Source organism: Colletotrichum spaethianum, assembly GCF_022836535.1.
Source record: "Colletotrichum spaethianum MAFF 239500 DNA, contig23, whole genome shotgun sequence".
Classification (NCBI taxonomy): Eukaryota; Fungi; Ascomycota; class Sordariomycetes; order Glomerellales; family Glomerellaceae; genus Colletotrichum; species Colletotrichum spaethianum.
The window spans coordinates 799,323-811,763 of record NW_026054793.1 but is presented as its reverse complement, the minus strand read 5'-3'; the positions used below and the strand labels follow the sequence as shown (position 1 = coordinate 811,763).

Here is a 12,441-nt window from a genome sequence, read left to right as displayed (position 1 = left end):
ATCCGTAGGGGCTTCTCACTCAGACGTATGCAATACCGTAATCTGTAGTAACCGCAACTACAAAGTAGATAAACTATGATTGATTTCCGTAGTGTTAATTCCATTCAGTATCCGGGGTCTTATGTACACCCTGATGTACAGCTCTATCATAACAGAGGCAGACAAGGTGTGTTCGTAACATGTTCACAGTTTATTAACAGAGCTTGGTTATATGAACCTTGATCAAGCAGCCAGCGGCCCCTTTTCATCCGCGAATATTACATCGTACCACTTCTTCTCCCCCTTCTGGCACACGCCATCCCACCCAACCGACGAATAACCCGTCCGCTCCCTTGACCCATCAAAGACCTTGACGCTCGCCTCGCTCGACCCCTCTTCAGAAGCCCAGTACACCATCTCGTTTCGGCCGTCAGAGTCCATGGGGAGCCGCGCCAACGGCGCGAGCTTCCTGTTCGACTCCAAGGCCTTGGTCACCAGCTCCCGCAGGTGAGGGTAGAACCACGTCAGGCTCCACCAGTTCTCTAGCCGCCACGCCTTCAGGCCGAATATATAGGCGTTGTGGTGGATCCCCACGGGGGAGGTGCCGAAGAAGAAGTCCGTGTAGAGAGACAGGTTGCTCCATCCGTACCCTGGGATGGGCTGCGGGGCGTCTTTCAGCTCGGGCGGGATGCTGTTCACCCTCACGTCGCCGGGTACTCCCGCCTTGTCCGACTCCCTCTTGATCGCCTCCGCATCGTCGAGCTTGACAAAGTACCCATCGTCTTCCGAGGAGCACGTGGGAGGAATCGTCGCAAAGTCGTAGTCCAGACCGATCCCGAACTCAAACTCCTCCCCGGCCAACGCCGCATCTGCAATCCGCCGCACGTCCCCGGGCAGGCGCCCCAGCTGTTCTTGAGCAACGAGGCCGTTCCAGGACGAGGATAGCCCTCGCATCCAGTGCCGCCACACCTCCTGGTCCCCGATGACTTCGGCAAACAGCGCCTGGTCGCTCCAGAGCTGCCGCCCGGCCGCGGCCGCCACGTCGACCTTGCCCTTGCACTTGCGCAGCGCGCCGCGGAGCGACCCGACGGTGCCCATGATCATGCCGCTGTTGACGCACCGCGGCCGGATCTTCTTGTACTTCCTGGCCGAGTCGAAGACGTACGGCAGCACGTGGTCGGTCTCGTTGCCGTAAAAGTCCGCTGGCAGGGGCGAGTCCAGCCAGTATTCGTAGCGCGGGTCGGAGCCCGACTCCCAGGTCGGCTGGCAGTCCTTGGCCGTGGTGACGATGATGTTCTGGGTTGGCGGAGACACGGGGAAGTCCGGCTTGAGGCCCTGGTCCTCCCACTGCTTCTTCACGCGGGCGTCGGCTTTGCGGTTGAGCTGGTGGAAGCGCTCGATGAGAACGGAGGGCGGGAGCTGGAACCAAATGTCGTAGGCGTCGACGAGCAGAACGAGGTCGTTCTCATTCACGTCGTCGTCCCGCTCGTACAAGTCGTCGATGACCGCCAGCAAGGACTCCAGCTTCGCGATGTGGGACCCGGCAAAGTGCCAGTCCGGCCGATTGAACTCCCCGTCCCAGTTGAGAAGGGTGGGCATCGGGTATCCCAGCGCGACGGCCGACATGATTGTCTTGCAGAGGTTGATGCTTGGTCCATCGGCAGGCATAAAGAGCCTGAGGCGACGGGAGCCGCCGTTGTCGACGCGGCTCGGTTTGTGGAGGCTCTCGAGATGAGATCGCGTGATCGTTCTCTCGATGTTGCCGCCGCCAGTGAAGCGCGCGACCTCCATGGGAGACTGTGGTAAATTAGCGAAGCAAAGCGAATGAGTCCGCGGGACATACCAAGTTCATCAGAGCATAGCCAAAGATGCCAAAGAGCACGACGGGCAGGACGAATCTCAGCACGGCCCGCAGCCATTCCGCCGGCGTGGCGGGAACCTGGCGACGGCCTTGCGCATCGCCATCCAACAGCCCGTTACGGCTTCCCGCCTTGGACTTGGAGCCCCGGCGCCAGAACATGAGATTCGAAGCCATGACGGGTGCGGCTCACTGTCGCGACGATGGACCTGCGAGAAATGTCACGATGCGTGACGCTTCCTTCTGCTCCATTTTGTCGCGACTGCCGAAACGTCCTAAAACCCGATAAATACGAAAGCCATGCGATCGACAAGGCATGATCATCAAGCATGTCGATGCCTCCCCGGTGGCCCTCATGTTATCTGATTGGGGGCCTGTGTGACGCCTCCCACCCCTATCAATTGCCGAACCCATCCCACGTGGTGGATTCGATTCGTCGGCGCCGGGTCTCGTCTACCGCCAATCCATGCTTGGCCTTCACGGCAACAGCACGTGGTTCGCCAACTGTGCTTCGATTGATCAGTGAGCGTGACTGACCTCAAAAAGTCGTTTGAACGAGTTTCCGATGGCTTCGATGTCTCGGTTGAAGAAGCACAATTTTCTGCTGGCGCGTTGTGAGGGAGAGGGTTTCCGAAACTTTGACCTTTGCAACCCCCTTTCGCGATGGCGGCAAAAAGCAAGACAGCGGGCCGAACCGCCGTTATGCAGTGCTCATTTGAAAATTCCCGAGCATTCTGGGGTTTCGCGCTGATAGGTAAGTTTGTCCCCGTGTTCGCCACCAACTAGACTACACCCGTCCCCGGCCTCCCGTCGCTAACGAAATCAAGGTCTCGCCAACACGATCCTCCCTTCCATCGTCCATGCAGCCAACTACCTCATCATCCCCTACCCGCGACATGTCGTCATCCTGATCGAACTCCTGCCGGTGCTTCTCACCAAGCTGTCGCTGCCGTTCATCATCCACCGCATCCCGTGCCGGATCCGACCCCTCGTCGTCGCGGTGTGCTGGTTCATCGTCAAGCGCATCGTCGACGACACGCCGCCCAATGTGCTCCCCCCCGTACGCATCGTCAACGCGGTGATCGCCTCCGTCGCGTCCACTGCGACGGAAGTGTCATGTCTCGGGATGATCGGGCACGCCGGCGCGCCGGCGCTGGCCGGGTGGGGCTTCGGCACCGGTGCGGGCCTGCTCGAGAACGCCGTGTGGCCGTTTCTGCTGACGTACGGTGCGGGGAAGGTCCTGCGGAGCGCCACGGGGTACATCTACTACCTCATTGCCATGCTCTTGGTCTCCCATTTTATCATTCTGCCCCAGAATCTGACCAAGAGGGGCAAAATGAAGGACGAGCGTGGGAAGGACCGCGAAGGCGCCAGCGCTGAGGAAGGGCGGTCATTTTTGGGTCGGGACGAGAGCGCGTCGCGATCCAACAGTCCCGTGGGAATCAGCAGGACGTTCAGGACCCTCTGCGGCCTGATGCGGTCGGACATGCTTCCGCTGTTCGCGGCGTCCGCTTCCCTGTCGCTGCTGCAGTACGGTCTCGCCAGGCCGCTGGACGGATCGGGCTTTGAGACGTTCTCTCACTTTTATACCACCTACGGCATGTCCATGTATCTAGGAACCTGGATGGGGCGATCGTCGATCAGGTTCCTCCCGGTGCGGGGCCTCAAACTGCATCTCGTCGCTCTGGGTGTGTGGGCCGTCGTCGCATTCATCAACGCGATCTTCCTCATATCCACGTACATTGCCTTCCTCCTGGCATTCCTGGTTGGGTTTGCGGGCGGCTCGCTATACATCAATGTTTTAGCCAGAGTCAGGGAGGACCGAAGAGATCAGGGCGATCGGGAGTTGGGTCTCGGGCTCGTCACTGCCGGTGACGCGGGAGGCGGTATTGTTGGCGGCGTCCTGGGCGCCTTTCTTGAGACGGCGATGTGCGGGTCGCTCGTGAGCAGCAGTCGCTGGTGTCATAGGTCCAGGTAGAGACGTCTCATGTATCTTTAATGTTAATGAAAAGGAACATATTTCAAGCCTCTAGGTAACCAGGATCACGATGAGTCCCAGGAGGTTAGTGACAGTTGCCATACCAGGAGCTGCTCCCCTGTCCGCATCACCCGAGAAGGCAGCCATGGCCAATACATGCAATGGCAAGATTGGAGTGAAGAGTACGCCTGGGACGGGGCTAGATGAGAAACGGAGCTTTCAATCTGCTCGAAGCTCGTCGGAACGTATTATGTACCAACTCGTTTGTTTCGGTTACTATCACTTTAGTGCGGTATTTGATATGCTAGACACCGTTCCTGGTTCCTTGTCAACAGGTTCATGCCAACTCATCAAAGCTGGTCCAAAAGCTTCTCAGCGGCATAGCTCACATTGGAGCCAAAGTGGTGAGGGCGAGTCTACCCAACAGTTAGCAAACACCACGATCCACCATCTGACACAGCCGGTATCAACATACCTGAACGTAGACGGCTCCGTCCTCCAGGACGACCTCGCCATACGTGCCGTACGCCATCTTATCCACAATGCGGAAGTGAACCTCCCCCTTCTCGACAGCGTCGTTGAAGCCCTCCCTCAGCAGGTCGTCCTCCCCAAACTTTTGGTAGGCCATCTGGTACTCGAGCCCCTCAAAGTACATCCGCGTGAACCCGCCCAGGTTACCTTCCCAGTCGTCCCTCACCTCGCTGCCCTTCTTCTGGGAGGCCTCGCGGATCTTTGTAAAGTTGGCCTCAAAGTTGGGCACGAGCACGACGTCGGGCCGCTCGAGCATGTCGGCCAGCTTCTTCCTCGTCTCCTCGATCTGCTCGTCGTACTCCTGCCGCACCGACGTGCGCGCGGCGTAGCTCATGGCGCCGTCGGACCCGGGGGCGGGCGGCGCGTCGTTGAGGGCCTTGAGCAGGCCCGCGCTGTCGATGGCGTAGTCGGCGTTGGTGCCGAGGTTGCCCTCGGCGAAGACGAGGGCCAGCTTGCCGCCGTCTCTGACGAGCACGCCGCAGTACGACACGCGCGCCTTCTTGTCAGGCCGGTCGTCGAGGTCGAGGAGCAGCGAGCGGGCGTGGCAGATGGAGTTGAGCTCCGCCTTACCGTCCTCGCCGTAAGTCGAGGCAAAGGACTTGAGGTTGGAGATGGCCGAGGACACGTATCTATCCCGGCGTTAGTTTTGACGAAGCAGTGAGATGGATTGTCTGAGGAGGGAGGGTTGAGCTCACTGGGCGATGCAGCTGCCAAGGTACTGCTTGGCGTAGCCATCTCCCGCGTAGGCGTAGAGCTCGTTCGGGTTGATCTCGCTCAACGTCCACTCGGCGCCGAGGACGTCGGAGAGCTCCTTCTCGAGGTCTTCCTTTTTGCTCTCCCACTCATCACGGACTGGAAGACTGTTAGTGCCCGAGGAAGTTTGGCGGGACTGGAGTTTGCGACGTACGGTTCTTCCGGACCGCAAGCGGTAGCTTTTCCACGGGCGGAATGCGAGACATTGTTACGAGCAACGGCAGTTGATGCGACCAAGGAGACGGAGTAAATCGAAAGGCAACGTCGGCGTTGGATGATCCTGGAAGACTTGCATCGTGAGAGGGTTCGACAGCGTTTTATTCTCGTTCGTGTCTACCGGCATCGCAGCCAAAAAGCCTCAATTTCACCACTCATTTCCTGGATTCAGCCCTCTTTTTCAGCTTCGTGACCTTTAAACAGCCTCGTCGTCGGCTTGGCCAGTCAACAGCCCTCGCCAAGCTTCATCCAGAGGTTCACAGGGCAGCGATCATCTTCACAAACTCAGCCTCGGCGACAAACTAGGCTATTTGCAACAGGATCGATAGTCGTTTCTTTGAGACTCATGTGGGAGCCATCAAATTAGCGCCCAGCCCTACGGCTAGGCGGTTGAGATGAAGAATTGGACTCGAGTCCTCGCCGACCTTTGCCCGGATGTGGACACGACGGTATTGCAACGCAACGATGGCGCGGTGCACGCCGTGCCCAGCAGTTTTTCAGGGGCTCCGGGCCGCCAAGGTAGCTAGCTAAGAAGTTTAGCGGGGAGGCCTGGGCCGATCTACAGCCGCCGCAACAGCGCCAAGCAGCCATGGCCGTGATGGTTGTTGCCTGGGCGCAGCAGCTTACATCACAACACGTCGAGGGCCCCCCTTTCTCATGTCTTGGGTGCGGAGCTACAGCAGTTGCAGACCTGTACACAGTTGAAGCTGGGCTCTTGGATGCAGTCGAAGTTGGAGTCGAGCATTGGATAGTTGGCAGCGGCTCTCTGTCTCTCTCAGGGTCTGCGACACCGACAATCTGCTGGAATACAACCCAACCCAACCCAACACAACACACAACAGACGCATGCACGCATACATGCACGCATCACGCATGCACATGTGCTACGTTACGTTATTACTCTTGGAAGAAAACCAAGAGGCTCGCGGCGGGAGGCAGCCCACATGCGCAACCCAGGTGATTGACCACATGACATCACCACCTTCCCATTCCCATCTCGGTCCGGACCGTTTACCGTTTCCGCGGGCTGTGGTTTGTCACTCGTCTCTGCTTTTTTTTTATTTCTCCTCCGACTCTTCTCTGACCGTCCGACAACGTCTCCCGGTGTCCGCCTCTTTCTCGTCGTCTAGAGCCATTTCAAGGATCTCCCAGGGTCCGCACCCCCGACACAACCCGGCACGTGCCTGTCAGACAGCGCCAAACTCTGCCCGAGTCCCCAGTGTCTCTGCCCGACAGGCCGATGGAACCGGTGGCATGTTCGCACGCTGCGGTCCCGTGACCTCGGCGCAAAAACCATCGGCTCATCATCTGACCTGACCGTCCCACCCTCGAACGGCCGCATCCTATGCGCTGATCGCCGCAGTCCAGATTCGCAATTAATCAGAGTCGCATTTTCTGTTCATGGTTCAAACCCAGACGTGCCAGGTCCACGGCATTTTGTTTTTTGGTTCTCAAGTGTGACTCTAATTGACGTGTGAACAGCGACTCCGCCTCGCTAGACGGGGATGTTGTGACGCCACATGTTCAGCTGCGGGCTGCCGGACGCGTCTTGGCGGTCAGCTTGGCGCTGGGATGCACCAGAGGTGGATTTCTCGACTGATAAGTCAACGCGCATTTCACTGCATCTGTGGGTCCATCCTTCACGGTTCAAAGTAGATATCAAGCGTCAGATTCCCATACAGAGTTCACAAGAGCTGTCTCGTACCAGACACCATTCAAGAAACTCAACCGACTTTTCCTTTAAAGATCTCATCAAGATCTCACACACCATCTCACCAACGACACGAACCAACAAGATCCAAGCCTGGCATGACAACTCTGTAAGCCTCGCCGCCCCTTTCGCGAACCAACCCCTGCCCCACACCCGACTTACACACTGACCAATCCCTCAGACCCCTCAAAGTGAAGGTTGCAATCCGTGACCACTGGACCAAGGACGACAGCCACCTCCAGCAGTCCCTCAAAGCCCTCCAGGACGTCCTCGGCCTCGAGGTCGATGTGAACCCCGAGTGGCAGCCTCTCCTCACTGAGCTCGACGCCGACTACACCGAGAGGGCCGACGCCGTCGTTGCCGTCGCCGGCACCGTCATAGCATGGTGCCGCGCCGCGACGGAGCTCCTCGACGATGGCAAGAATGAGGAGTGGACCGAGACTTTGCTCGAGAAGCTCAAGATCACCTGGTCAAGACTAAGACTCTTCATTGAAGTAAGCGCACCACGCACATAACCTCACAAAAAGAGGAGAAACAGAATCCAACACTTACACGCGACACAGGTCTCGAGACAAGATGACGCCTCGACGACATGGTCCGACGACCGCGGCGGCTTCCTCATCGCCCTGCCCCGGCACCAGCGCATCACGCCCTTGAACCTCCAGCCGCTCTTCCAGGCCGAGCTCAAGGAATGCTTCGCGGACCACAAGCAGCTGCCCCCGTACTCGGCCTCGCCGACGGCGGACGACTGGGCCGAGGTCGGCATGGACGCCCGCATGGGCCGCCTCTCCGTCAGCGGCCCCAACGGCGGAGCCCACCGCCGCGGGCCCTCGGTGAGCTCGACGGCGACCCAGCCGCCGCCCGACTTCATGCCCCGCGCCGACGCCCTGCCCCGCCCGGACGACCTGCTCCTGAAGCCGCCCTACCACCTCATGATCTACAGCCGCGGCGCCTACGAGATCGAGGTCCAGTGCAGCCACAGCGCGACCCTCAAGTTCCTCGCCGACTACTTCAAGCGGTGGCGCAGGACGAACCACCAGATCAGCAGCAAGGTGCGGGACCCAAAGGTTTTTTCCGATGCTTGGGACGAAGAGAAGTTGATTTTGCTGACTTTTTTTTTTTGGGAAACTGTTTAGCCCCCCGCCGTCGAGGTCAGGCTGCACCAGTGCGCCTTTGGGCTTGGCGCGAGCATCGACCGCCTCGTGCTGGCCACGGAGCACAAGTACGGCGGCGCCTTCATCCTCACGCCCACCGTCGTCCTCTCGCTCGTCGAGGGCGTGCTGGGCTACAAGCCCGTGTACTCGGACGCCACCACGTGGACGTACCGCCGCGACGTCGAGTTGAAGGTTTGAATTGAAGTTGTGGGTCGTCGGGGCCGCTGTGTACTTGTACGGTTTTTTGGGGGGCAAAGGGACAACAGGACGAGTGAACGACAACCGGCATTGGCACAACTTGATGACTTGATGATTATTAATGCAAGAATTTCCCATTAAACATTATTCATTACGCGTGGGACTTCCTATTAAGACGTGCTGCGAACCCGCCGAGCCTTTAAAGATGTTATGCAAACTATGAGAAAACGGGATAGCAGGTCTGCGCCCTCCGTTGTGAGCATGTTCCTTGCACCACCAGCACGAATACTCGGACTCCGAAACTCCGCCGTTTGAAGCTCCCATCCTGGTCGTCCGAGATTGCAGATACCGCAGATAACGTTCGTCCAGCCATCCGGGGGCGTCCGGCGCACTGATCCCTTGCCGGACCCCGACCGCTTCGCGCCGCGAGTCGGGCTGGATGCTGCGCTCGGGGAGGCAACGATTCCTCGGCCCGCAATCATCACAGGAGCGCGCATCCAAAAGGCTTAAACTTCTCAGCCTCATCGGCGCGGTGTGCCGGGACGTGTTTGTAATTATGCAGTTCATGCGCTTGGTTCAATCTCGTTGGTATACGGTGTATCCGTCCAAGTGATGAGGGGGCTGTGTCTAGAAGTCCGATTGTGACGTCTGAGGCCAACGGCTTTTGTGTATAACTGCTCTCGTCGAGCCGCTGCTCCGATGACTTGAAGTATACGAGGCAAACAATACCAATTCCCGAGGACCGAGTCTCTCCCAAAACAAAAATAAACCCTTGTTCAATATATCCGTACCAAAACCAACCAAACCCAAATCGCAACCTCAGCGGGCATAGCGCAAACATGCCCTTCGACCCCGAAGCGTACCGCCTCAAGTGCGCCGAGATGCCCGACGACGTCCTCCTGGCCCGGCGATCTCACTACGTCCGCCGGCTCGCGAGCAGCGCCACGGGCGCGGCGCTGCACACCGCCGCGGGCGGCTTCACGTTTGGCCTGACCTGGCTCCTGGTCCCCTACGACGCGGCGCGCATCCACAATGCCCGGCGCAAACGGCGGATCCTCGAGGAGCACGCGCTCGACCGCGGCCTCGCGGTCGAGACGAAACGCGGCGACGTGCTGGTTCCGATGGCCGCGGGGCTGGCGCTCGGCGCCGTGGCCTTTGAAGGCGCTGCCGCGTGTGCGGAGTTGCTGGTGGACGGCGGCGAAGGGTCGTCCGAGGCGACGCTCGTCAAGGGCGCGGCGCATCTCGGGCTGGATGCTGCCATCGCCGCGGCCGAGCAGTCGCATGCCCAAAAGGAGAAGACGACGGCCGAGAGGGTGCCGGAGTGGAGTGCCGAGCGCGCTTCCTCGTTGCCAGAAGAAATAAAAAAGAAGTGATTACATCTTTTTTTCCGGCTTGATGAAGGTGATTTGCGTGATGCTTCGTGAAATAATAAAAAAATGGTAATGACCAACGCGTTGAGGGACGGTCTTGGCGCGCGGCCGGTGTCGTCAGCGTTGGTTCAGAAGCCGTGCGAAATGCGTGGAACTAGGCGGAACCACGGCCGTGGTCTGGTTGGTGAGCCGACGGCATAGTCGACTCTTGTCGTTGAAACTTTGTCGCGACACTTGCTTAGATGCGCCGTCTCAGTCTGTTGAAAGTGTTAGTGAGCTGAATCGGTAACAAAAAAATGAAAAATAAAAAAAGATGACGGGATATAGGCAACTCACCGGCAGCACCATAGCAAACCGCACATGGCGGGCACCAGGACGACGAAGAGGCCGGCAGTCAGGTATCGCGAGCTGAGGCGGTGGTGATGGTAGGCCTCCTTCAGCCGGCGCTCGTTCTCCTCGTCCTCCTCGTCATCGATAATGGCCCACTCATTGTCCTTGCTCCAGTAGACGTCGTACTTGCCTTGCCGAACGGAGCCGTGCTTGATGTGGACCGAGTTCATGACGGGTCTGCGATGGGGTGTATAGCGGGTGATTCTTTTCTTCGTTCGTCTGCGAGATGTCTTTGGGTTTCGTGTGGGAGAAGGGAAAGAGGATCGAGGGGCGGCCTCTCTGCTTAAAGAACTCCCAGCGAGCAGACTCCTTGACCGTTTGGAAAATTTGTTGGCGAGTCACTTCTCAACCTAGATAGGGCGACAAGGCCGCAAAAAAAAAAAGAGGATGGCGGCAAGCGGATTCGAGATCGCTCGGGTATATCCAGTTTTTTCTATGGGGCCTCGTCGCCGTTCTGGACTCTGGCGCGTCTGGAATCCTCCCCTTTCGCCGCTTGTGAAGCTCTTTGATGGATAATGGTGGAAACCGCGCCCACCCTTGTGCGATCCCGGCGCAGGGGACCGGCTTGCGTCAATTTTCGGCGGCCCGATAAAGATTAGAGACGGCGCGAACCAGATGCCAGGGCTGAAGCATGCGGTGGGCAAAGCTCAAGCTTCTATTTTTTTGTGTGTGTCTGGGTTTGGTCCGCCCCTTGGCTCAGATACTAAGATGATAAAACCGGAACCAATGTCCGGCGCCAAAACACCCAAACACCATCCAAGGCACTTGGGTCAGGGACGCGCCACCCCTCGTCGAGCCGTGTTTGCGAGATGTTGGGAACGCCGGTGATTGGGTTTCGAGGCGGTGTGTAATCAGCCGCCTCGAGATGAATCATTTCCGTGACTGACGAACCGTCAGGCCACCCGCCGCATGAGCAAATGTGTATTTCCAATTTGATTCCAAAACAGCCATGTCCGCGCCCCCGTGGCCGGCTGTATGGCAGGTGCTGAGAGGAAGCATGACCGGCCTCGACTGAAACCTTCGCACACGTGTAAAACAGATCCATGCTGATTTGACATGGCATGGGTTCGCTGGCGTTGTTTCCCGGGCGATTTTACGGATATCTAGGGTCCCGCTGCAGTTTGGGACCAGGGGGGCGATGCAGCATGGGGCCCACAACCCGCCACGCCATGGCGGTGTCGGTGAGTCATCCTGATAAGGCGGGTTCCACTCACACTGCCGACCGATCCTCACCTTCGGTGAAACGTCTTCACCGAAAACTATCACCAGCGTCAACGGCCACGGGGCTCACAAGCCCGCTTCCAGAATCGTCAGTGAAATTCTCGGGGTGAATGCACTTCAACACTTAGAATTGAATCAAATTCGTATTCGGGGCAATGAGCTGATCAAGGCACGTGTGGAGTCAGCAGGTTAGGCCGTCATCTTTGCGGGTTCCAGGGCCTGCGATCCACCGTCAACTCATTTGCCTCCCGCACTCACCACATATTGATCCAGAGCGCCTCCTTTGACCACAAGCTTTCGGCAGCCGGCCAAGAGATTGAATTCACTTTCCCCATTGCGTCTGGAGCAAGGAGTGCACCTATTTCTAGGTAATTACATCGTAGGGGTCTGTTCAATGACGTCCGTGCCTGGGGATTGGCTTATTTCTCGTATCTGGATCGGTTGATTTCTTATCCTGCTGCTTCTTATACGAGCGCAACATGATCTAATTACCCCCTTAACTGCAAACATTCAGACGCTTGCTGAGTTGGGGGTGTAAGGGGTTGTTTACTCGTAATCACTCATCCATCTGCTGCAGGAGGTATCTATAAGAATTCCCCGACACAGAGCTCGACAACATACTCACTCCAACTGCTTCTCTGCGGCTCGCGCATATCCACTCGACCTCACGCAACATATAAGTTCTGACCAGCAGACAGTACTGACAACGCGCTCAAAGCTGCAATCTCCACCTGTACCTTTGTGCAAAGTCGACTATTCGCGTTTCCACTAGGTATGATGCACCGCAAGAATCATGAACTACAGGCTTCGTCTCCGAACTTTGTTTCGGAACCACCAAATGTGCTTTATATCTCAGATTCATAATTGGTGGATCAATATGCAATCGCATCGCTCACGGCGTGTCTCAGCCCTTTATTCAAGAAGCTCAGTCAGCTGAGTCATCAAGGAGGCCTTAAACATACTTCCCGTCTCACAACTACTCTTGTTCAGACACATCTCACAAAAACATGGAGTCCATTGGTCTTACTTCTCAAAAGTGTGAAAGTGGACATGTACAAATACAAATGCTTGGAATGCAGGGT

At 57.7% G+C, this 12,441-nt stretch overlaps 6 protein-coding genes across 6 annotated transcripts; 3 read left to right on the top strand and 3 right to left on the bottom strand.

Moving 5' to 3' along the window:
• Positions 1–222: 222 nt before the first annotated feature.
• Positions 223–2,014, bottom strand: ColSpa_08661 (uncharacterized protein; the record flags this gene model as incomplete). The annotated part of the gene is made up of 2 exons (XM_049274873.1): positions 223–1,776; positions 1,823–2,014. The coding sequence occupies 2 exons, from the start codon at positions 2,012–2,014 to the stop codon at positions 223–225; spliced, it is 1,746 nt and encodes a 581-aa protein (XP_049130830.1).
• Positions 2,015–2,500: 486 nt separating this feature from the next.
• ColSpa_08660 (protein BTN1) lies at positions 2,501–3,815 on the top strand (the record flags this gene model as incomplete). Its single annotated transcript, XM_049274872.1, has 2 exons — positions 2,501–2,591; positions 2,665–3,815. 2 exons carry the CDS (start codon positions 2,501–2,503, stop codon positions 3,813–3,815), a joined length of 1,242 nt encoding a protein of 413 aa, XP_049130829.1.
• Positions 3,816–4,165: 350 nt separating this feature from the next.
• ColSpa_08659 (uncharacterized protein) lies at positions 4,166–5,305 on the bottom strand (the record flags this gene model as incomplete). The annotated part of the gene is made up of 4 exons (XM_049274871.1): positions 4,166–4,231; positions 4,291–4,975; positions 5,042–5,198; positions 5,254–5,305. 4 exons carry the CDS (start codon positions 5,303–5,305, stop codon positions 4,166–4,168), a joined length of 960 nt encoding a protein of 319 aa, XP_049130828.1.
• Positions 5,306–7,124: 1,819 nt separating this feature from the next.
• On the top strand, positions 7,125–8,378 carry ColSpa_08658 (uncharacterized protein; the record flags this gene model as incomplete). Its single annotated transcript, XM_049274870.1, has 4 exons — positions 7,125–7,135; positions 7,208–7,520; positions 7,590–8,078; positions 8,163–8,378. The coding sequence occupies 4 exons, from the start codon at positions 7,125–7,127 to the stop codon at positions 8,376–8,378; spliced, it is 1,029 nt and encodes a 342-aa protein (XP_049130827.1).
• An 839-nt stretch (positions 8,379–9,217) lies between these two features.
• Positions 9,218–9,751, top strand: ColSpa_08657 (uncharacterized protein; the record flags this gene model as incomplete). Its single annotated transcript, XM_049274869.1, has 1 exon — positions 9,218–9,751. The coding sequence occupies one exon, from the start codon at positions 9,218–9,220 to the stop codon at positions 9,749–9,751; it is 534 nt and encodes a 177-aa protein (XP_049130826.1).
• A 235-nt stretch (positions 9,752–9,986) lies between these two features.
• On the bottom strand, positions 9,987–10,308 carry ColSpa_08656 (uncharacterized protein; the record flags this gene model as incomplete). The annotated part of the gene is made up of 2 exons (XM_049274868.1): positions 9,987–10,005; positions 10,085–10,308. The coding sequence occupies 2 exons, from the start codon at positions 10,306–10,308 to the stop codon at positions 9,987–9,989; spliced, it is 243 nt and encodes an 80-aa protein (XP_049130825.1).
• Positions 10,309–12,441: the final 2,133 nt, after the last annotated feature.